Source organism: Castanea sativa, chromosome 8 (assembly GCF_040712315.1).
Source record: "Castanea sativa cultivar Marrone di Chiusa Pesio chromosome 8, ASM4071231v1".
Lineage (NCBI taxonomy): Eukaryota > Viridiplantae > Streptophyta > Magnoliopsida > Fagales > Fagaceae > Castanea > Castanea sativa.
The window spans coordinates 48167458-48192999 of NC_134020.1; the positions used below are offsets into that span (position 1 = coordinate 48167458).

A 25542-nucleotide genomic window follows, 5' to 3' on the forward strand; every position below is an offset into this window, starting at 1 on the left:
TTTTTCAGCGACAACTCATGAATCGTCCATTAATAGATAAGACAAAATCAATTATAGGTCTCTTTAATCTCATACTAAATATGAGAGAGAATTTAAAAAAATATATATATCATGAAGAATTACAGTCTGCAATTAGTCTTACAAACCATTCATAAAGAATTAGAAGAATGGGTATTAAAAAGTACCACAAATTAACAAAGTACTAATTGAAATGTACAAATCACATTAACTAGCCGAAATATCAGCTGTCCTAGAACGTTCATATACATTCAAAATCTTCAGTCAAAAGCTACAACCGTTAGACCTATCTTTTTTTTGGGTAAGTAAGACCTAACTATTTCTACCCAGACTGTTAAATTGCTTTCTAAGAATTCAAAACTGTGGATCATTGGACTAAAACTACATATACAGATCACATGTTACAAATATTGTACATTGGAATAGAACACCAGGCCCACTATTAGTAACCTAAACACTAATTCAGGTATTCATCCTCCAATAGAATCTCCACTAATAAACCAGCCAAAGTCATTTTCTAGTTTCTATTGTAACCTACACTTGTGACTTCTCTGGCTGCCGAGAGAGCTCTTTATCAGCAAAATGAAGTAGCCTTCTGAGTCTTAAAACCATGTCACAGTGGAAAGGCAATGCAGTTCGTCGCTCTAAGTATGCAGGGCTAACAGTCATCCATGATAGCGCATGAAGCTCTGCTGCAACAGACTCAAGAACTAAATGGGTTTCAATTTCAAAATCTTTAGCCTCTGAGCTTAAATTCCTACCTTTGTGGACACCTCGAAAAATTTTGTCTTGCAAAATATTAGTGCCTCCATAATAATCAATAAGACTGACAGAAAGAACGGAAGGCCATTCTTCTTTCAAGTTGCTTCTATAGTCTTTCCTCATGGAAGGTACAGCTTTTGAAACCACAAAACCAGTGGAAAGTGGAATTGCAGAGCCCTTGCTGTGAAGGAGATGGGCCAGGGGAGGTGACTCAGCAGTGAGGCATGTTGGGAGCTGAAGAGGTGATGGAGGGAGAAAGCGCATGCTGGGTGATGGGATCAAAATGTATGAAGCAGATGTAGCACCAAGAGACTTTACAGGGGAAAACCCTTCATGATAGCCCGATGGCCCCATACTGCTACCACCTTGAGTACCTCCTGCAAAATGTAACTACATGAATATTACCACAATTTTCTTCAGCATAAAGCCGACCAAGTTTCCATGTAGTTAGTTACCTTTAATTGTACTTTACAGCAGTATTCCCAATTATTATTATTATTATAATTTTACAAAAGAAGAAGAAAAATAGAATGAGAAGAAAACAGGATTAAAAGTTCAAAACTTCATACCACATGGCCGCAGTGTAACAACTTCCCACCCCCCCCCCCCCCCCCCTTCTCTTTTCTGTTCTTATTTATTTTCTCTAAGCAGAGGCAGAAAGGATTCATGCTTTTAACACAAGCAAAGTAAAGCCAGTGTTTCGCATGTGGACTAGACCATGAGTATGTATATAAAACCTTGCTATGTTCAAATAAACTCTAAAAAGCCATGTAACATCTATAATTTGTTTCTCAGTGTATCCCTAAATTTTCTGTACCAAAACTTTCTGAAAGTAGCCTCTTCATCAATAACAAAAAGGTTGTTAGCAAACCAAATCCATGTCTTCGAACATAAGATTGAACCCCCAAAAATGACATTATTTTTCTTGAGAGGAGAAAATTTGGTTGTGTAAAACCCCCCCCCCCCCCCCCCCAACAAAAAAAAAATACCTTAAAAAAAAAAAGAAAAATTTAAACATATATCCCAACAATCAATGCCTGATCCGTACATTAATCATGTGCACAAGCATACAGATTCAGCTTACATTTAAGAATTTACAGCCCCATCAATACTCAGCCAGGATAGACAAAAACAGTATGCATCACAGGTACAACATTAACCAATAACGTTCTTAGAACAGTAAGCAGAGGAAATTGTAATGCATATGTCCCAGTTCAAAGTTTTTAATGTTTTGCATGACTGATGCATATTACTTTTGATTTACAGTGATATGAACAAATTCAAGGGAAAAGACAAATAAAACTAAAGGAAGAGCGGCCACTTACCAGGTGATGACGAATCTGATTGAAAAACTAAATGTAAAGAATGGTCAATTGAAAGTGAAACAAAACTGATACTCTGCACCCACTGAAGCAAACCTCTAGAGCTGTCAACCACTGTATGGCCACCCATAAGCTGCTTTCTAGCTGCAGGTTGTCCTAAGCCACCTTTTATAAATCCAGAAGCTTTGGTGTGAGGGCTATACAAAGGACTAGGTGAGGAAGGTAGGTTTCTCTCTTGAATCAAACTCATCTCCTGTTGCTGTAAGGATGCACCATTACTGCTTGCAAGAATTCCATCACGCACGGATCGTCGCAGTTGAAGAGGCCATTTTTTCACCTCAGAACCCCCAACTGAGTTAATGGCTTTCTGCCACTCTTTTTAAAATCAAATGGAAAAAACTAAATAAAATCAATGGCAATGCTAAATGAGAAATGGATAAAAAGGATATGTTACAATTTACTACCGTGTTTGAAAATACTTTCAACATATAGGCTAAATCAATTTGATAAGAAGTGGCTGCAAAATCAGTAATAGCAAAGAACAGTATATGCAAAAGAAAACAGCTAAATAATACGTGAGTTGTTCATATCATGACAAAATTGTCTCCTATATGCCAACATATGGAAACTTCTCCACACCAGACTACATGCTGGTGGTGGGAAGAATCCTGAGGGAAAAATATTAATCATTTTAAATAGAAGAATACGATATTGTAGATTCATTCTACAATACACAGCTGTAAGCCAGCTACTACTAACTACTTAACAACAAGGCAGAGCATATAAAACATATTAACAATTAATTGGTGGTAACTTTCCCAGCACTAAACAAACAAAATGTGGAGGACTAGAAATATAAGATGACAGAACAAACTCATATACCTAGGTATTCAAGTTCAAAAAAACTTCCAATGCGTGCAATCACAAAATCTCTAGGCTTGGCTACACCAATATCAGGAGAAGAGCAGGCCTGAAGTATCTGACAGCCTTGCTGCAGAACTTGAATGAAAAGGCATTGCAGACCCTTAGTGTCCTGCCTGCTGCTGATTCCACCAAAGGGGAATACATGGCTGTCAAGCAATTCTCCCCTTGAGTCTGTCCAGATGCATACTAGCCAACGCCAATCCTCTGTCCATCCATAACAACAATGCAGGCTTGGAGGAGTCTTTTGATGGCTAGATCCAAAGCCATCAGGTTCAGATCCATCAAGTTGAGAGCTTGATCCAGCATCTGCACTTGCTGCTGAACTTGAACCCTGCATAAAGCCTGCACCACTATCATCAGACAATGGCTTTGAAGATTCTGATACTATGTTACCAAAAATTGCAGGTGAAACTCCATGCTCCACAGAACCAGGTTCAGCTAGAATAAAAAGAGGTTCAAACATGAAACGAATTTCATCTTGCAGGGAATAATCTCCAGTTCTAATTGGCTCACAACTTAACCCCCCAGTCCTTGTTGTTTGCCAATTTTCCCAAGAACCAGCCCTAAGGCTAGCATCGATTTCACCCTCTCTTGGAAGGGAATGCCCAGTAATTCGAGGACCTACACAGTCCTTCCACATCCCTGGAATAGGAGAAGACATTTGTGACATGACTGAGGAAGATCTACTAGATAATGATGATGACTGGTTTATATCATTAGAGGATCCTCGAGAAATTCTACGAGCCTTGTTGTAAACAGTGAAGGCTGTCTCTTTAAGAATGACAAGCTCATGAAGTGATGGACTTGTAACTCTAAAAATGGCATCAACTGTCACAATCTGCAGTACTATTTTAGGAATACTAAACCCCGAAAGTACTAGAACATTTGATATTGTTGCTTCATCCACAGCTGCTGAGCAGCTTAAAGCCTTCCCAACCTGACTGTGCGATATCAATCTTTTCTCTCTATCCGATTGGAGAATGACTGATCCAACAGCAACAGAAGATTCAATAACAGTTTGTAGAACTGCAATAGGCTCAGGGAAAGGGCACACCACATATATTACCTGGATACAAAGCACCAGTGAATCAGGTATTCTCATATCTGTTTGGCCATGACAAAATATATATACTGCAACAGCAAGCACAATGCAAAAAGAAATTTTTAACTTGTATATAGCTGGTGAGCTATTGCCTGTTGAAAATTATTAAAGTCAGAAACACCATTCCCACTCCCCCCACCCCTTCTTCCCCCAACAATCACAAAACCCTTCATCATTGACTGGGAAGCACTGCATGCAATTAATTTCAGAATCGATCTGGAGCAATTCCAAGAAAATGCTTTTCCATGTTTCTATCAATTGAAAAAATACAGTTGGCTCAGTTAAAATGGCCCAAAATGCATCCAAGGTCCTTTCTTGGGAACAGAAAATGACAACAAGGTGATGCTTCTTTCAGAAAGTCATGACAATTTTTATATATATATATATATATAAAACAAAAGTCATGACAGTTGAGTCAAGATCTAGATCAAACACAACAACATAAAATACGAACTGAACAACTTTAGCTAAATCAGATAGTGAAACACTTCAGTTACTAGACTCAAAATCTTAACAAATATTAAAGAACATATAGATGCTCCAGAATACTGAAAATGAACATGAATTCTTAGGTTCCACCTAAATTTTTGAGAAATAAGGCTAAGAGAATATCCAAGTTCCAATATTAAAAAGATGTATCGTGCATGAATCTAATTAGGATTTGCTGTGATGGAGGAACTGCATCAGAAAAAGGAGGGATTCTACTAGTAAGATATCTAATGAAATCATTGCTGGAATTGAGATCTCATTCAAAGAGAGATATCAAATATTTGGAGTTTCTTTTTGTATTTTATATTGATGATCCGATCTGCATTGTCCATGATTGGGTTTTGTTTGAATAATTAGCATAATACATCATCAAAATCAATATGTCAATCCACAATAATCAGGAAAAAGGAAAATAAAAACATTTCAATCTACAACATGATGGCAAATAATACTTGCCACTTACCATACAAGGACCGCTGCTTCCTTCTTTTGGATTTGTGGGCAAGCATGGACCAAGTTTCAGGCCTTTTAGAACCTTTGAAAGTGACTTGAGATAGCTCGTCAAGTCCCAACCATTTGAAAGGGAAAGAAAATAATCGCTTATTGAGCCCACAAGAGATGCATTACTGCTTTCTATCTTCATTGATTGAGGACAATCCAGTAGAACAAAACCAGAAGATGACCCTTTTCCAGAATCTATTTCCATTTGGTTTCCCAAACATTGTGGTGAATGACTACCTAGTTTACATGTCTCATAGACTGTAGAGAACAAAAAATAAAACGAAGTAAGAATGAAGGAACAGTTCATTATTCAAACATTAGGGTGAATGACTACCTAGTTTACATGTCTCATAGACTGTAGAGAAAAGAGAAAAAAAAAATAAACGCAGTAAGAATGAAGGAACAATTCATTATTCTCCTCTCTTTTGCAGAAAGAAAAAAAGAAAGGATTAAAATCTCATCAATAAGAAGGGAATGGTAAAAGTATTCTGAATGAAAACATGTAAATTTGAAGCATAAAATTGGCATTTGGTAAAAGTAAAATTTCATGTGATGGAAAATAAAATCCACAAATGCTTAGCCATTGTATTGACCCAGATTCTAGATAGTGTAGATAGCAGAGGCCTTTTGTCTTGGAGTCGTATATATATTAAATTTCAATAAAATGGTGCAAAAGGGGGTACAACCTAGTATACCGGATATACAAGAGGAACCTTATGTCTAGGAACTAACACTATATCTTTTATAATTAATCAAGGAGAATGCTTGATTCCAATAGACCTAGCACTCAAAACAGTGGGTAGAAATATTTGATATCACTAATAATCCAAATCTGGTTTGCTTGTCAAAACTAGGATAAAACACAAAACACTCTTTCAGCAGTAAAACCCAAAAAAAAAAAAGGATAGAATCATATAATCAGCAAGGTTAAACTCTCAATGCATACGCATAAACAAGCTAAACAAAAGCCAATTCATTCAGATTTAAAGCATAAAATACCACACACTCACCAGTTCCTAGTTGTTGGAAAAAATCAGCAGCAGCAGTAGTAAGTGGATCAATGTCAGGACATATAACACTGTAAGTAATCTGCAACAATTAATGAACATCAAAGTTGCAGAATTAGTGAAAATGGAAAGCAATTTCTCAAAGCAAAAGGAATATAGCAGAAATGTACAGTATGTAAATAGATTTGATTTTTAGCTTACAGGTTTCTGCGAAGCATATGGTTCAAGAGGAGCCTTCTCCCACACTTGTAGGGAGCTTGCAGATGTCTTGAGCCAATCATCCTGGTACCTATAACAAAAATCATGATTTGCACCATCTCCTTATATGATAACAGTCAAATTTACACTGTGAGAAGCAGCCTATGATAGTCTACCATCACCATAAAACACATAATGCACAAAGAAAAAGGTCATTATTTGAAGCATTCCAAGAAACCCAAAACCCCCACTAATATCTTCAGCAAAAATAAATATATATATATTTTTTAGGTAATAAAACTTTTATTGAATGAAATGAACATCATGTTCACGATGAACACTTTGAACATGAAACAACTACAAAAAGCTCAGCACACACACACACACACATATATATATATATATAAAGCAAAAAGATGACTACAGCCATCGAGTAATATAGTTTTCTAACCATTTGATTTCTACTAACTATATAGGAATTTAAGGGAAAATTTCAAGGATGAAATGGATTTTATGGATCACTAAAAACATTCAAAATTGCTTCATTGCACAATCTTGCAGTTGCTGTAAAGAACAAACTCATAAAATATGTAATATTTCCTATGAAATAAGGCAATCATGTCTAAAACAAGATGTCCTGAATTCATAGTTTCAAGTATGAATATCAAAAAGCATTAGGACAAGATGGATGCCCCACCTCAGAATTTTTTTCTTGAAAATTAAATATATTCATACTAAAAAATAATAAGCTAAAAACATTTTATGAAGGACAGTTCTAATACGGAAAAGCAGTCAGTGCATTATTCTAAGAAAAAAAGATGTAATAAGCCTCTAATTTGTTATGAATGAGTCCTGATCACACATCTTCAGACATTAATATTAACTTGGGAATAGATGTATTATGCAAGCTCAATGGAAATAAGCTTTCCCATTTAAACAAACTGTTATTGACAAGTAATTTGATCCATCACATATGTAAAATTTATTTAAATAGGTACCATACCCAACAAGTATAGCAGGCAAAGGAAGCACGAAAAGTGTTGGTCTTAGCCGGGTGCATAGTTGCAGCTCTGAATCTGAATTACAGATTTCTTGGTTAGATCTCCTTTGGGATGTCTCATCCACCTTAGCTCCATCCATGGCACTAGACACTGCGTCAATGGTCCAACTGTTTGTTACTAAAAAGTCATTAATCTCATCATTTCTATACAAGCATAATTATACCTTTGAGGCCAGATAATCCACCAGCAGAAGACTGGGATGGACTTATTGGTTCTCCAACAGAGTGTGTTACAGTACTCAAAGAATCTCTACACTCACTCATAGAAGAATCAGCAGAAAATCCATCACCTGCACTTCCAGCATCACCTGATTGATTGCGGCCTTTGCACCAATCAGTGACAGATAATGGCCCATCCAAAGTGTTAAAGGCGGATTTTAAGGCAGTCTTTATGTCAGACTGCAACAAACTAATCGCAGACGAAGCATGAACCTGGAAAAAAAAAATATCGGATGGATCATTACTTGACCAACTTTCACATGTATCACACTGAAACATCTAATTAAGTTCTTTTTTTTTTTGTCCACAACCACAAAGAAAACTACTAATATATAATTCATTTCGACAGATCAAAAGAAAACCATAAAATTGTGCAAACAGCAATAGCATCATAATCTCAGTAAGTTCCCAAAGTCCAAGCAGAAGGTTGCTTTCTAGAGGAAAAATTATAAGCAAGGAAACAATATATATTATATACCTAAAATATCAGAAAAGTATCCTGCTGTGAATATTTTGACCCTGTGCCATTCAATGTATAAGTATTCATCACACAAAAATAAATTCTAACACAGCACAGCCAAGTACCATGTATATTGATTTAGGGACATAAGCATGGAATTAGTGCAAATATTTTAACAGCAAATAACAGATCAGATGGTTAAGTCCCAAACTAGTAATCAAAAATCTTAAATGATATAGGGTATAGTAATCCATTTTCTAGCTGCATTGTAAGCAACAAATTATGTAGCATGACATCAAAATATAATCAAGATCAGCTCCAACCAATTTATTCTCACATAAAAAAATAAAAATAAAAAATAAAACCATTTTCCATTAAAAGCTAGAACATGCGGGCTGACAGTGACATATATCTAAGATCAGCAGCAACTTTTTTCTTTATTGGAAACTTACATAAGCACTTGGTGGGTATTGATTCTTGAACCCAAGATCTCACCCTCCACCTTGCTCTTACAGGGGATGGAGGTGCCATTTGAGCTAGAGCTCATTGGCTGAGATCAACAGCAACATTATCTCAGCAAAAGCAATAAATATTATAGTAAAAACCAACTCCTAGAAAAACACAAGGCATATCAAGTAATGTAAAAAGCATTTCAGTGGACATACAAAATGAAGGCTTACATTAGCAGAAAGTGGATCCACTAACTCCACACCAGCAATGTCTAGGGAATGACATGAAGCCAGTGTCCCCCCACAACCTGCATGAACCATAAAAGGCCCACAAGAAAATCCCCGCCTCCACTGCTCCTGTAATGCAAGCCAACCATAAGGACCATCACCACAGTCTCCATCTAGGGCCAGATCAACAGAGGAAGTAGCTTGTTGGACAAGTAATGCCATTCCATCAAGAAGCTCCAGAAGCGGTTGCCTTTTCCCAAAAGAAAGGATGCCTTCCTCATGGAATGAATTATGAGGCAAGGAAGCGCTAACTTCCATACTTGGAGAATTTGAGGGCTTTGAAACTTTGGGAACTCCAACAGAGCGCCAGACACCAACAGGTGCATTAAGGTGCCCATCCAGCACTCCCCCATCAAAATCACCAGCTATTCTAACTGGTATAGATTCTTTCTTTTTCACCTCATATTTGCCAGATATATCATCCGTCATGGTACTCTGGTCACCAGGCAGGTGATTCAAAACAGTACTTCCAGTTAATCTACTAAAACCAATAGGTGTAAGGCTACTGGAAGCTAATAGTGTGTGCCTAATCCTGCACATGGAGGCCTGGAACATAATGCATTCAACTTCTGTCGCAAGCACTGTCTTCATAGACAAAAGGAATTGCGCCACTTCAAGGTTGCCTTCAGTCACTTTCCTCAGGGAAGATTTAACAGCATTTGTAGAATTGAGATTAGAAAATGTAGAAGGTGCCGCCCCCTCAGACGTAAGAATGCTATTATTACCTGAAAATGATCTTTTATCATGTTGCTCTTTCCCTGCATCAACATGAGTGTAATACTTTTTTGAGTCGCTAGGACATGTTTTTGAGTTCATGGCCATGCTAGTCTTCTCGTCAGATCCATCATAGCAAGGAGAAGAGGGTGGTGTTGCACCATATATGTAATTGTTTGGACTTGAATTTGAACTCTCAACTTTTCGAGATTTTGGAAAATATGGACTTCTGAAAATCGATGATGACAACTCACTTGTTGGGGTCTCCACAGCTCCATATTCAGAAGCAAATGTCAACAGTGCTTCAGCTTTTATTATATGATCAAACTCACCTGTAGAAGATGCTGCAGTGTGGTTCACCAGACCTGACGACAGACTGTTATTTGCAACTTCATGATTTTTACTGAGACTCTCCTCTTGGGCTACTGGAGGAGGTGGATCAAAATTCTCAAAGGATTGAAAATTCCCAGGCAATAGCACCTGATCAGAAACATCCATCATCCCAACTGGACTACTACCTACATCTCCGCAATCTGGTGCAGAAAAGATAAGCGCCTGTGATTCTGCAGTTCCTGGGGGCTTCGCAAAACAAAGGATCATCATGAGATTCAATGGAAGGTTAATCATGTTACCAGAAAACATTTTAGTGGGGGGAGGGGGGAATCTGGGTGAGCAGGTTGCAATCAAAATTTCACTTGAGGGGGCAAAACTATTTCAACAGATAGTTTAACATCATTTAGCATTACTGATATATACACAAACAACTCATCGTTCAACTTAACTAATAATATATACTTAGAAAAAGTAATAACCAAAAAATTTTACTACCAAAAGTAAAAGGCATGCCTCTACCATGCAGCCACTGGCTTCTTGAGGGAAAAAAAGTTTTTATTTTTTATTTTTGAGAAACCAGACTAGTAGCCTGAGGGAAAAAAGTTTAAACAACATATATATATATATATATATATATATATATATATATATTTTTTTTTTTTCCAATTCCTTAAAATTAATAGAGAGAGAAAGAGAGAAAAATATTAAATAATTCAAATAAATGAATGATACATTATACCAAAAAGGAAAATTTTGAAGCTTTTTGAGGTGACTAATATTGGGTAAAAAAAAATCTCTTTTCAGAAAGGTTCATGTCCTTGAACCTTTTCTGTTTTCTTTTTTTGATAAGTAAAAAGATTTTATTGAGGAATAGGAAATACTTTATGCACATATGTTATGTACACAAAATGCTCCAAAAAAAAAACAATCATCAATCATTACATAAAAGAGAGTGTATCAATAAAAATATAAAAGAGAATTCAAATCATTTGTGCCTATGACTTGGGGCCACTTAATTAATGCTCTTAAGAAACCAGATTTCAGCTCTATAATAGTTCTTTTTTCATTGATAGTGCAATTGTTCCTCTCCCTCCATAAAATCCACATTAAACAAAGAAAGCTGCATTCCACTCAAAACAGCTTAAGTTTAATAAACCCACTGCACTAATTAAATAAAACATCTATCCCTCTTTTAGGCATTACCACTGCATTACGAACATAGCAAACATGAAATTCAACAATCAGTAGCAACTTTGAAATGAAGTAGCAAATGGTCCATTAGTGCAACATACACCCTTCCACAAAATCTTGCGCCTTTAGAACCATGAAGAACTTCTTAGCAGGACTTCACATCAAACTTACCCTCAACTTTCGGTCTCCATCTCAATCAATCTTGGGTATGGCTCCATGCGGAAAATTCAAATAAAGGATGCCAAAGAAAGATTTTACTAACTTTGATGCTCAATCATTTAAAACATGGACAGATCTGCTATTCTATAATGAAGCACCTCCTACCAATTGTTCCAATTAAGAAAATACTGTTGCATCTTCGCCAACTGCAATTGAGTACAAATCTAGATACAGCTCTTTCAGTGCGTGATCACCACACCGTCATGCCAAAATCTGATTCAATTTTTTTCCCTACTGTTCTATCATGAACACTTAAGAAAGAGAATACCTAAGGACAATTATCACAAAACTTTATGCAAATAAAACCACTGTTCTATTGAATTGATAGACAAATTTTTTATCTCAAAGTTCAACACACAAAAATGTTTTTTCAAAAGAAAATATATCAGATCAGGTGCTCCACTATTCTTGTAACAGTAGTCTTATCAACATAGATCAAAGAAGTTATGCAACAAAAACTGCAATTCTTGTAAAGTACAAGAAAATACCTCCCCGAAAGGCAAAGTGTCATTTTCGAAGAAGTCGCCAAAATCTCCAAACTCAGAGAGAAGAGCTTGGATATCCATGGGCATACCCCTGTCATCATCATCCCAATCCCATTGAGATCCAATCTGCTCATTTGCAACTCCTGTTATGGCAGAATTGTTGACGTCCATGGAACTAAAATCAGACTTGCTTGCATCTTGCACAAGAGCATTTGTAGCTGCACCCATCCCAGTTCGAGGACGCTTCGAACCCTGCATTGACATTAAAGTTCACTTGGTTCATGGAGATCACAAATTCAATTCAGAGAACAAGAATGAAATTAGGAACCCATTACTTAATTGTAGCATGAAGATATCAAGTGAAATCACATTCAACATCCACCGAAAGAATTCCTGATATATCCTCACTTAACTAGCACTTGATCACCCCCCCAACTATGTACTATAATCATGAATATTGAGAAAGATTAATTGACTTTCTATTTAAACAGGAATGCAGACGGATGAATAAACAGAGTCATTTATACTCAAGGGTACATCCATACCACATATGTCCAACTTAGAAAGAAATTTCAACACTCCCCCCAAAACTATATTATATTTTAAATGGACTTCAGAACATTAAGGGCAAGTGCCACAAACAATAAGAACAAAGTACTAAATAGATGAACAAACATAGAATTGCTTAATTTCAGTTAAACAACACACAAAAGCCAATTATGCATTAGGAGCTCACAATTTGAGTAAATAACAAAACTGAGCATCCACAAGAAGTTCCACACCTTAGTCCTTTGAAGACATTCCTAACCCACTAGGGGGAAGAGGGCCAATTTGAAAAAGACATGATTCATCATAAATAATACTATAATTTCAATCAAATGTTACACTCTAATATTGTCTTAAAAGAAACCCCCCTACATTTTTTTAATAAGTAATAATGCGCTATTCAAAAAAATATTAAGGAATACAAAAAAAGCAGTGCACACAGGCAGTGTGCTAAGGACCCATCAAAAAGATAAAAACTATGATGCATAGAAAGTAAAACCATCAAATAAATCAGACAAAGTAAAAGTAAAAACTTCCAAAGCAGTTGTCCACTCAAACAAAATCTGGAGGAGAGAAACCTTCAATTCCTTATGCAATCTCTCATTCCCTTTCAAGGTCTGAGCATTCCTAACCAAAGTCACTAACGTCACCAATTAATTTAAAATTCCACCCTTCCCTTATTTACAGCATGGAAGTTTTAACGTTGCGCCTTCTAGAAGAAAGCCAAGTACTAGCTACAAGGAGACAAAGACATGGAGACAAAACTTATTCTAAAACTGAGGATATAACCTAAACATTAACTTTTTGTTGTTGATAAGTAATAAAAATATACTAAAAAGAAGAGGGGTGTCCCCAGAGTATACAAGAAATATACATTAAGGACAAAAACAAATCAAGTGCATAAAGTACAAAAGTCCATGAAACCAATCAATTTGGATATTGGATTGGTGTTACATGTGCAAGTGCAATGGTGAATCGGTTGATCATCTTTTTCTCCATTGTCCGGTTGCAATGGATATGTGGGCAATGGTGTTTGGATTGTTTGGAGTTAGCTGGGTGATGCCGCAATCTGTAGTGGGGCTATTAGCATGTTGGCAAGGCAAATTTGGTTGTCATCGAAATGGGCATATATGGATGACTGTTCCACATTGCTTATTGTGGTGTCTTTGGAGAGAGAGAAATAGCAGGTGCTTTGAAGATAAGGAGAGATCTATTTCAGACTTGAAGCTATTTTTCTTTAGAACCCTTAGAGATTGGTTGACTGCTCTGCAGAACCAATCATCTTTATCTTTTCTTGATTTTTTAGATTCTTGTAATTTGTGCTCTTGACTGTTTAACCCTTGTACACTCCCTGTGTACTAGGGTGTTTCATTTTTTATATCAATAAACATCTTACTTATCAAAAAAAAAAGTCCATGAAACCATGGACTGAAGAAAAAGAACGAAAGCCTAACACTATAACCCAATCCAAAAGAGTCTTAAGGAAGAAGAGTTTAACTGCATCAAGTATGACAAAGAAAACTGCTTTTTTAAATTGCATCTGCCACTACCAGCCATCCATCAATTCTAAAACTAACCTAGATAGGAGGCATTTTTAACCACCATTCCTAATCATTCGAATAGATCTTAACTTAACGAAAATTGAGTTTTGTCCCAACACCCAACTACAGCAGGATGACCACCCCTCCGAATTAATAAAACTCTAAAAGAGAAATATTGTTATTACAGGTTCCAACACTCAAGGATCATTTAATCATTGTAAGTTGGGCACAGCAGCTGAGTCTTGAAACCATGGCTCAATTGTCCATATCCTGTTCTGCTACAGGTAAAAGGTGCTATTTGAGCAAGAGCTTAATGGTCAAGGATCAAATTTTGTTCTTAAATGGAACTAAATAATTATAAAAAAGCTGTGAAAAATAATATGATAGACAATACATCCACCATCACTAACTAGATATGAATGTACCTATGATATGTAGAAAATTGGCTTGTCAGACACCAATTAACACTAGTATGGGTAATTACAGAAGACCTAAACCTTTACTTCAACAATGTAAAGAACTACATTGCACCTTTCCGCAAGAGAGATTATAACAACTATACACTTCTTCATTCTACTATATATTGCTTTTATATACACATTCAATAAATCTCATATACATCTAACCATAAGGACCACAAAATGTATTCACAAACATGCATACACGTAGCCATGCCCTTATTCTATAGACTGAGAAATTGCCATGTCTGAGAACTTATGTCCATCTGCGATTTTTTTTTTTTTTTTGACGCACAAGTCCATGTCCATGGAACATTGGTGAATTCAAGGATATTAAAAACTATTTATTTTTAGGTAATGAAGTACCATTTTTGTGCAATCATTCTCTGACTGATCATTAGAAGATAAACCAGACTGTCTACATGTTAAAGAATCAGCATCTGCCTCAAGTTCTCTGGCTCCAGCGGTCATCTTGTGATCACTATCACTGGAGCTGCTGCTGATGCTGCCAATACTGCTGGTGTTACTATTGCTACTACTATTATAACCATGCTTGGTGTGTATTCCATTGATTTCAGCCGTTGATCCTTCCATGAAGTCCATATTGCTAGCACTGCAAAAACCAGAACAATATTCAGAGAAAAAAGAGTGCAAATTCAGGTACCAATTTACAGTATTGGGATGGACACTTTGTGAGGACAGCTGCATGGGGGAAAGAGTTATGTGAATCTTATTAGAAGAGGTATCTTTTTGGTGGATTGGTGTGACATGCATAGAAGTAGTGGTAAAAGGGTTAACACTTGTTTGTGCATTGCGATGTTGCTAAGGAATGGTCCCTTGTTTTCCAATGTTCAGATCATTGAGAGATGCCAAAGACCATTTTGGAGTTGCCTTTTGGATGGAGGATTGGTTTGGATTATTCAATGTGGTTCCCTTATGTCTAATGTGGATAATTTGGAGAGACAGGAATAATCATACTTTTAAAGAGGTGGAGGCATTAATTATTGAACTTCATTCATGAGAACTTTGTTTGAGCGGTCTCGTATCATGGGAGGTAGTGACACACAGTCATTTGTAGACTTTAAAGTCTCTTTCATTTAGATTGTGATTCTTTATTCTTTAGGAGGTTTTTGTGTATGCTCCATGTGTACAAAATTTCTCCTATTTTTCAATAAAATTACTGTTTATTAAATATAATCAAAATATCATTATATAAAAGCCAAAATAAAAGCAAAATTAAGTTTGTAACCAAAATTAAAAAACATGAAGGATTAAAAATTTAAGCATCAAATTGCACATGCATTAAACAAGATTACAATGAAAAACAGATTCAACATATAAGAGAAAACTAATTAATAAGTATAGGAATTAGTAAAAGCCAATGAGCTCTAGCTCAAATGGCACTTCCTCCTTCTATAAGAATGGGTGGAGGGTAGCCAAGAGCCTTGTAGCTCAGTGGCATTGCTTGGTCTTCTTTATGAGGAGAACCAAGGTTCAAATCCTCTTCCCCCACTTGTTGTAACAAATGAATTATGCAAAAGAAAAGGATGGGTGTAAGGTCATGGGATCCACTGGGTGCATTACTTACCCCAAAAAAAATAGAACTAGTACGTGCAAACATTAATTAGATCTAGGGCACAAGTTCATATGCTTATTTGAGATACAGAGTATCATGAAATTATGTGTCTATCTTTTTTAGGACTAAAAGTAGCTGAAAAAAAACTTGGTCAGGAGTATAACGTTTCATTATTAGAACATAAACAACTCATAAAAACAGTACTAACCAGTGCATAAAGAAAGACGATCCAGGTAATGAAGGTCCTATCCAATTTTGTAGCCAAAATCTGCAAATAAACACAATCAGTTTTAAGTAACATATAACAACATTTAAGGACCTAAACACATAGAGGCAAATTAAACCTGTGTACGCACGTGTGCACACACACCCCAAAGAAAAACAAATGTGGAAAGAAAGGAAGGGAATTTTCCATTGAGGGTATCACTTAAGTAGATAGCAGAAACAATGTCAGTGTTTTATCTTAAGAAGACAGAATTCCCAACAAATATGTGTGGCTCCATCACAAAACTAGACAAAGTGGAACCACCTTACTGGCCAGATTCATTCATCCCCACGCCCCCTCTGCTCTTCCCTTCCCCTCCCCCCCCCCCCCAACAAAAAAAAAATGTTGAAACATAAACAAAATCTGAAGAACATTTAAAGAACCTTTTCAGAGAAGATCGGGCAAATGATGTATGCAAGACTGGGACAAGCACTGCCTCAGCTGGATATATGAATGTCTTCTCATATACTGGTATTTGATCCGGTGATCCCTTCTGATCACCTCTTCCAACAGCAGGAGATTCAGCAACATGATTCTTGGGCAAATTTCTCATGGAAACAGTGTTTGATTGCAACGCATTGTCACTTCCAGATCTAGGGCAGCCAAGAGTAACTTCAACATAACAATTTTGGCCCCTCATCTGGCAACCAGAACCTTGAGAAACATGATGTGGTAGACCTATAAATCCATTTGAAGTCTTAAACCTGCCAGAACTGTTTTGAAAAGAAGAAAATATCAATCAAGAGAAATTTATTTAACATCAGAAGGCACATTATGTTTATAAAAATGAATAAATAAATTTTAAAAAACCTGAAAAACACTTGTTTGACAAGATCACTTGGACAACATCCAGTAAGCCTACCACGAATTCCATGAGGAGAAACAATCACTGCCATATCATAAATATAATACGAAATCAGTCGAGATGGCAAGGAAGCAAAGATAACATAACAACAGTTTAAAATCAAGGCAACACAATGTGTACAGCCAGTACTTACAAAGAAAATTGGGAAAAAAATAGAGAGAAAAAAGGGGGAGGGAGGTCAGAAGTCAACTTCATTATCTCCAGTAGTAATGGGATGCTATGGTAAAAATTCCTCCTACAAATGCATTTGAATGATTGAATCACACCAGATGAAGAATTTGTATAGAAGGGACACAGAGATATCAAAACCCCCAACACTAATTTCTTCTTTCCCAGATGATGTATTTTTTGGATAAAATAACCACACAAGTCAGTAATGACAAGATATCAAAATCAGAATGACCTGCTAAAGCACAGCTTAATTTGTGCAAGTCCAACACTGAACTTCAAATGATATCAGTAACATCATGATCCCAACTACTTGGGTTGACTACAAAATTCCTCTTCACCATCCTTACAGCCATACCTACTAGAAAATAACAAATCATCACTTGCTGATTTAAATCAGGAACCAACATTTTATCTTTTGCTTTCCCCTTGCCCATATAGCAACTTCAGCCCATGCCATATTGCTCATTACCAGCAAGCATGAGCATGTGGCCAAGTGTCCCCAACAAAATTCTGCTCGAAATGTTCTCATCCTCAATTGGTGATACTTAAAACAGTTACAAATAATTTCTGATTCTATCCTTTATTGTTAACATTCCATGAATATCGACATACTCTACCACAACTCATGATATGTCTCATAAAAAAAGGTCACACCCAATGCACAAAGCTCCCACTTTTGCGGGACCTAGGAGAGGTCATGTTAGACAGCCTCACCCCCACTTTGGTTTGGAGAGGCTAATTACCAGACTTGAACCCGCAACCTTATGCTTTTTGTGGAAGGCACTTGCTATATCATAAACTTCCTTCAAATAATTAACATAAAGCAATCAAGCAATATCATCAAAGCACTTCTCAACTTCCTTTGTACACCCTAATTCAACGGAGAAGAGTTTTCACTGATATGTTGATGATCCATCAAAGATGAAAAAACTTCTACGAACAATGTCTCAAAATGGATTATCAAACAAAGATGAACACTTTCAGATATCCGTTGACCATAATTTTATTTAAACATCTTGCCACTTTAGTATCTTTTTTCTTTTATACTATGTAAAATCTACCAAAAGGTGGAAGAAAGCGGCACAACCCTAGAAGGCTAGAAAATGGAAAGTTCCTGCTACTTTAGTATCATTATATTGTTTGGTGAGCAGCAAGCATCATTCACTATGATGACATTAAAAGTTAAAACACAAGCATGCATGTTTGTCCGGCCATCCAGAAAAGACATGATAAGTAGACCAACAGGTGGCCAAGAATAATTTCTAGCAGACACTGCCTCTAAATTCAAATAAGTAAACATAGGCCCAGCATAGAAATTACATCAACCTGGAAGTCTGTAACCGGAATTATTGGACGAACGGTTTAATACTCTTTCGACTTCACCACTTGACAGTGCCCTGATATGCCTAGAAACAGATAGGAAAAAGAATACCAATTCAACATGAATGGAAATAAAAACTGTCAGCCCAACAGAAGAAGCACTACAATACTAGAAGCAATAAACAAAATGAGGTGTGAACTAAACATACTTTGCTGATACTAGAACATGTACAAAGACTGCCTCTTCTGTGGCAGCAAATATGAACTCAACCGTAGGTTGCCCTTTCCTGCAGATACACTAATCACATATCAACAACAACAACAACCAAGCCTTAATCCTAAAATTTTGGGGTTGGCTAAGGATCCTCGACAGACTAATCACACATCAGCCAAAAAAAAGAAGTCCAACCTGATACGACCAAAATGACATAATACAGAAACAAATACAGAGCACAAGCAAAGCTAATCCTCACACATGCACGTGAACACAAGAAGGAAAAAGAAAGAAAGAATGAATTTCCGACACTACAATTCAGTTCTGCTTAGGTATTATTTTCATAAACAAAAAGTAGCATATAAAAACATTTGTGTACGTGTGTACGCATGCATCTAGATTCGAGGGAAAGCTCAATTGAACAGCAACTCAGGCAATCAATGGTTTTTAACACTTTAAGATCCCTTGCACAAACTGGTCGTGCTTGTGCAATTTCCTCCTAAAACCAGGCTAGCAAGTTCAATGCCTCATCAGTGCTCAAAGTAACCAAATAAATTTTCATAGATACAAAAACCACAGATACTATGATTTAATATTTTGCATGAATAAAACCAACTCATATAGCTTAGCCAAATTAATGCTCCAATGTGAGAAGGAATGCTACCAGCAACAAATGAAAAACAAATCAGACCAAAAAATGCATTTTAAATAGATTAAGAGGGCGTTTGGATCCAGCTGAACGCGTTTAGCGTTCAGCGTTTCCAGCGCTTTTTTTATCGTTTCTGCTGCAGGGGACAGGCACTGTGCAGTACTGTGCACACACTGTACATGCACTGTTCACGTACTTTTTTAGCAATTTTTTTTTATTAAAAATAGATCCCGCAGTACTATTCACACATTAAAAAATTATGTTGCTACAGTATTTTTCAGTTTCAGTTTTCAGTTTTCAGCTACATTCAAACGGACCCTAAGATGAATACTATGAAATTTCCGGATTTCAAGACAACAAAATTTTAATATTTAAACATTTTCAAGCAGAATTAGCTATGGCCAGCTTCCAAGGATAACCCCTATTTGTCTTGTGATTAAAAGCTTAAAGTATTAAGAGGTCTAAAGCACCATATGGCATTTTTTTTTTTTCTAAAAGAAAAGAAATTTAAAAAAAAAAAGAAAAAAGAATTACAGGTCATCAGTCTATTTGAGACTATACTAATACATTTGTATTAATTTTTTTTTTACTCACTTCTGAAAATGGGGCTTTGAGGATACCCATTTGATAATTTTATCTGAAAAAGACACAAAAAAGTTGTAGATGTTGGCATGATTAGCTACATTCATAAATCACTAGGTGGGTTCACAATCTCCTTGCACTCATCACCATTACTTACTGGGGTTACAGTTGCATCTAGATAGAATCATGGAAATTAGTAAATCTCCAAGATGTCACTGAATAACCAGGCTTTTGCCCTTATTCATTAAAGTAAGACTAATATAAGCTATTGAAAGAATGTGACAAATTTTGTTATTTCTCAAAGCAAAGTCCAAGGAATATATTATCACCATATTTGAAAATTGAAACCAAAAAAAAAAAATAACACCAACTACATTGTAGCAAATATAGGGAGAAACCAATTCATGTAGCAGACCGAAAGTAGTTGGAATGAGTTCATTTGGGTAGCAACATCAACACTAAAAATCATATAAAATAGTGATATCGTTTCTATTATATACTTTATAGCGATCAACATCATCGCCAGCAATATTACAACTAGTATTATTTCTCCTTTTTTTTAATAACTAAATCCTCTCTACTACTATTACTAGCACTGCCACTACCACTAGTAATTGACTTATGATTGTAACATACCTCAAAATTTCCTCGCTTTGAGATGGACAATACTTTGAAAATACATCTCCAAATCTCATGTAGGAAAGTCCAATCAGTGATCTGCCAATTCCAGTAAGATAAATGTCAAGTTATGAACATGACAAGCTTCATTGTCTGAAGTTTGGAAAATGGATGATTAGTGACCTTTCTATACGATTCCTTAAAGCCTGTGAAAGGGCAGCAGCAACCTCTTCGGAATCCCCAGGAGCCAACCAAATTCCAGATGCAACAACTTCAAATAAAATATTATTAGTATAATCATGTGGCACAAAACGGTAATGCTATATGAAAAGTGCAAAGAAAGTTAGAAATATAAATAACAATATAACAAAACCAAAATAAACATTCATAATTTAGACTTTAAAACACACAGACACCAAGCCTTTATCCCAAATTTTGTGGTCAGTTAGGGATCCTCAACAAACTAATTAGGGCCAGACATGTATTTTTTTCTATCATTCTATTGTATTTGAATTCATACTCTCTATTACTTCCTTAATTGAATTTTTCATCTTCCTCTCCTTATAAGTGCTAGGTGGAGGGTGAGGTCATGGGCTCATTACCCATTGGGTGCATCCGTAACTTACTAATCAAAAAACAAATATTATGATTGCTCTTCCTCTACCTCATTCCATTCTCTCTACTTAAATCAACTTATTATTTCTCAGCAATGCATTCATCGCTCTCATCTAAACATTATCAAACCATCTCAAAAGACTCTCCCTTAACTTTTCATTAATAGGGCCACCCCTATCTTTAAATGAATTTCCTTAATTCGAATTCCATCTTTCATTGTATTTCTACTTATCATTCAAAACATTCTCATTTCAGCTACACTTAATTTCATGCATATGTTGCTTCCTAACAACCCAAAATTTAGTACTATGGAGCATAGCAAGTCTTGTAATAAAAAATTAACAACAAATAATATTAATTGAAATAAAAATGTTTTTAAAAAGAGTAAAGCAAAAGGAAAAACTCAAGATCACATGATACCTCTTAATCTGGAGACTGCACTTTGAGCGTTTTCAACAACAGATGAATGATGCCCAGGAAGAAAAAGCCATAGCTTGATTTTCTCATCTGTGCATGTTGTATCGTGTATAAGTATGCAGTGGTTAGATGACCAAAGTTGGTCAGCTACAGTATACATACTACATGATAACAGGATAGTGAAAAATAACTATTGTGGCATATCCTACCAGGATTGTGCAAACCCTGAGATGGATCCCAGGGCCCCACAAAGGAATTGGTCCAGGTGCTGAGAAATCCTTCCTTTTGTAACTGTAGATGCGATGAAAGCACCAACAATGTAGCAGTATCTTTTTGCTCTACTTTCACACTGTTCAATTTCAAAATAATAATAATAATAATAATAATAATCTTGATATCACACTGCTTATAATACATAAATAACTTTCTGATTGTCTAGATCAACTTGGAGTAAAATAAAACTTTAAAAAAAAAAAAAACCAATAATTCCCAACCCTTTCTCAGGTAGAGGGTTCAAATCTGCTTCATGAGGAAGAAACTGGAACCATGATATTTGATTAAGATTTCCCTACAGATATGGTCAATAAAGTGAAAATGATTAAACCATATATATCTCTTATAAATGATGAGGAATAGCTAGTTCAGAAGAAGTAACAATAATCAATATGGAAGAAGACAACACGTATAGGATATACAAAGGCCAGATGGACAGTGAGAACCAAGCCATAACAAAAATTTTAAGTTACCAAATTTTTTATTAACACAAAAAACTCATTGATAAGACTTAAGAGAGCCGAATTACAAACTCAGCACCAATCTTAAACAGGACTTTAACTTTAAACAATTATATTATCAGATTTGTGTAATCAAACATAACAGAAATCTGATAAAACAAAATGATTTGATCTAAGCGATCTTTTAAATCCAGTCCAAAAAAGCTTCTTCTTCTTCTTTTTTTTAACTCACATTATCTATATAATTTCATACTGTCTTTTAGCTTTCATACTGTCTTTTAGCTTTAGCGATTCATGTGGTGCTTTGACAATAGATTCCTCACAACTAGTCATCGAATTGATGAAATAATCACAAGTACAAAAAAGAACACGAGTCCACTTCCACTTTACAATTTACATCTTTCGTGATGGCAGTTTGGTGGTTATGTCAGACAGTATGTGATGTATAGTAAAGGCATAGTAGTAGGTGGTGGATTTGAAATTGACTGCGTTGTTGGAGGTCCCACAGGTGAAATGATGGCCATGGCAAGTTGGCAACAATAGTTCTGCCATAACAGCTGAGTACAGGAAATACCAGCAGGAGTTGAAGGCAGAGCAAGGGAGAGGTAAATACCCGGCGACTTCCCTTGCCAGTGGCAGCAGCAACGTGTGGCTTGTTATTGTTGCAGGGAAGGCATCATAGATGCAATGTGGCAAGAACTGAAAATGCATACCAAAAATTCTAGTGACTGCGTTGGGTTTCAACAAAATGGTTTAGGTGTACAGTCCAGTATGCATCTCCATTGTTTATCCTCCTATTTTCAGAATACCCTATAATTTCTAACTTTTTCTCCTTTTTGGACAAGTAACGAATATATTAAGCACCAAAGAGAGCACAACCCATATAGTACGGAAGTATGAATAAAATTACAAGAGAATCACTTATAGATTATTCAGATTAAGCATGAATTGAATTTTATTATGATTCAGAATATATCTTAATTGCCAATGCACTCTCTAGCCCAAATGACACCTCCAGTTGGAGGGTGAGATCATGGGGTTCAGAATATCCCAATTGCCAATGAGCTCTCCAGCTCAAATGGCACCACCAGGTAGAGGGTAAGAATCGTGGGGTTCAAACTATCCCAATCGCCAGTGACCTCTCTAGCTCAAATGGCACAACCAGGTGGAGGGTGTGATCGTGGGGGGTTCAGAGTATCCCCATTGCCAATGAGCTCTCTCATATGGCACCACCAGGTGGAGGGTGAGATTGTGGGGTTCAAACTATCCCAATCGCCAGTGAGCTCTTTAGCTCAAATGGCAAAACCAGGTGGAGGGTGCAATCGTGGGGTTCAGACTTCAGAGTATCCCCATTGCCAATGAGCTCTCTCATATGGCACCAACAAGTGGAGGGTGAGATCGTGGGGTTAAAACTATCCCAATCGCCAGTGAGCTCTTTAGCTCAAATGGCACAACCAGGTGGAGGGTGCAATCGCGGGGTTGAGACTTCAGGGTAACCCCATTGCCAATGAGCTCTCTAGCTCAAATGGCACCACCAGACCCACTCAACGCGTGTGAAATTACCAAGAAAAACAAAAAGTGAGAATTTCACAATCAAAAACCCAACCCAACCACACTCACAATTTCATTGCACCAACCAAAGCTTTAAAGTATTTCAATATGCAAATATTGCAGAAAAACAACCATGCCACTAACATAACCTAATATGAGGCACCAATACGTGTGTGTGGTAACTAAGTCCAATTCATGAACCAAAATAAAGCATGCAGAGCAAATATTTAAGAAAAAAAATATAGTAAATATGTTATAATCCAATTTCAAATTCAAAAACACATACAATTTTGAAAACATTGGTCCACATGACTTCAATTTACACTGAAGCTCCCTCACTGAAACAAAAAAGCTTCTCAGCACTGCAACACCTACGCTAGGGCACGCATGGCATTTTTTTTCCCCAGCCTGCAAACACAACACTCATACAAACCACGAAGATTCTCAGTTGTTTCTCTTTCAGTAAACAAAAATTCAAAAAAAGAAAATAGAAGCTAATTCTGAATTTGAAAGTTGAAACCCTAAAACTAACCGTTTGTCCCGCGGAGCAGTTGTACGGACAAAATCGAAGACTTCGGAAACGAGTTCGAGAATTCGCTCTCCTTGTCAGTCGTTTCCGAAGGTTTTTATTCTTTTTTTCTCGGGAAACAAACAGGTAGAGAGAGAGAGAGAGAGAGAGATTGGGTAGAGAAAGTAGAATTGGTTTTGAGTGTAGTTGGAGAGAGTAAAAACAGTTGAACAGTTTTTATTGAATCCAAGGGTCGAGATTGAAAGAATCAATAAATAGTAAAGTAGTAATCAAAGAATGAAAGAGGTCGGGTTCATAGATTTGATTCCTTTTTATCTCATTTCCCATTTCCCAGAAATATCGGGGGAGCCTCTGCTTGTTCGTGTCAACGGATCTCGTCCCGATCCGACACATGGACCACTTGAGTCCGTTTCACATTCATTCCAATTTACCCGGATCCGATCTTAATTTTTCCACCCAAATATTTACTTAAATTTATTAAGCTATTAAATTTGATATGGATAAAATATATAATATAAAAGCGAAAAATGACAAAATCCCGAATTATATATCATATCATATACTATACTATATCAAACTCCCGTTCTGCCACGTGGATATCAAACTTACCCCTTTGCCCAATTGACTTCGTCTCGTTCGTTCGCATGTATATCAAACTTACCCTTTTGCCTAACTAACAACCGTTTTTTAAAATTTAAAACAAACCATTTTGTATTAATGGAAAGTTTTGGCATCTTAGTAAAAGAAAAATAGAAAGGTTTGTGAGCATGTATATAGTACGTGTAATGAGACTACTATTATTTAAGAAAAATAAACCTAAGTCGTTTGTAGTTAGAGACTTATTGAGTAAAGACTAAAGTGATCATTCTACATGGTACTAAAGATCTTTATTTAGGTGAAAGGTAACCTAATTAGGAAGAGTCATACTTAGTAAGTGAAGCCCATAATGGGAATGCATACAACAAGTATTCAACAAATGTCCTTTAAGCATTGCAAAAAAGAAACATGTAGAAGAAGAAACTAACAATAATCGCTGAAGCCTTGAGAATTAAAAAAAAAAAGGCTCGATTCTAAGAGAAAGACACCACATACAATTCAAATAACTTATTGAGATCATTGTAATTTAGTTTCTATGATATCTTCTTGTAGT

General features: G+C 36.2%; 1 protein-coding gene across 3 annotated transcripts; it reads right to left on the reverse strand.

Annotated features, from left to right (window-relative positions):
• Positions 1-203: 203 nt before the first annotated feature.
• On the reverse strand, positions 204-24724 carry LOC142607233 (mediator of RNA polymerase II transcription subunit 13). Of its 3 annotated transcripts, none has more exons than XM_075778656.1 (23): positions 24396-24724; positions 24150-24271; positions 22073-22146; positions 21788-21927; positions 21582-21668; positions 20730-20817; positions 20565-20645; positions 18693-18770; positions 18490-18569; positions 16938-17016; positions 16511-16840; positions 16071-16130; positions 14653-14899; positions 11745-11993; positions 8743-10092; positions 7674-7815; positions 7327-7474; positions 6327-6414; positions 6129-6207; positions 5081-5376; positions 2985-4092; positions 2106-2477; positions 204-1157 (listed from the first exon to the last, which is right to left on the reverse strand). In XM_075778656.1, the coding sequence occupies exons 2-23, from the start codon at positions 24171-24173 to the stop codon at positions 553-555; spliced, it is 5805 nt and encodes a 1934-aa protein (XP_075634771.1). In that variant the 5' UTR covers positions 24174-24271; positions 24396-24724; the 3' UTR covers positions 204-552. The 3 variants fall into 3 exon arrangements, with proteins under 3 accessions (XP_075634771.1, XP_075634770.1, XP_075634769.1); XM_075778655.1 differs by having other exon boundaries at positions 7644-7815; XM_075778654.1 differs by having other exon boundaries at positions 7548-7815.
• Between the last annotated feature and the right edge of the window lie 818 nt (positions 24725-25542).

Coding starts and splice junctions, on each gene's coding strand:
- LOC142607233 (XM_075778654.1), bottom strand. CDS start 24,173: ATGTGGACCAATGTTTTCAAAATT. Junction 21,928..22,072: donor AACCCTCTACCTGAGAAAGG/GTTGGGAATTAT, acceptor GAAATTGAACAG/TGTGAAAGTAGAGCAAAAAG. Junction 2,478..2,984: donor TTTTGAACTTGAATACCTAG/GTATATGAGTTT, acceptor GATTTTAAAAAG/AGTGGCAGAAAGCCATTAAC.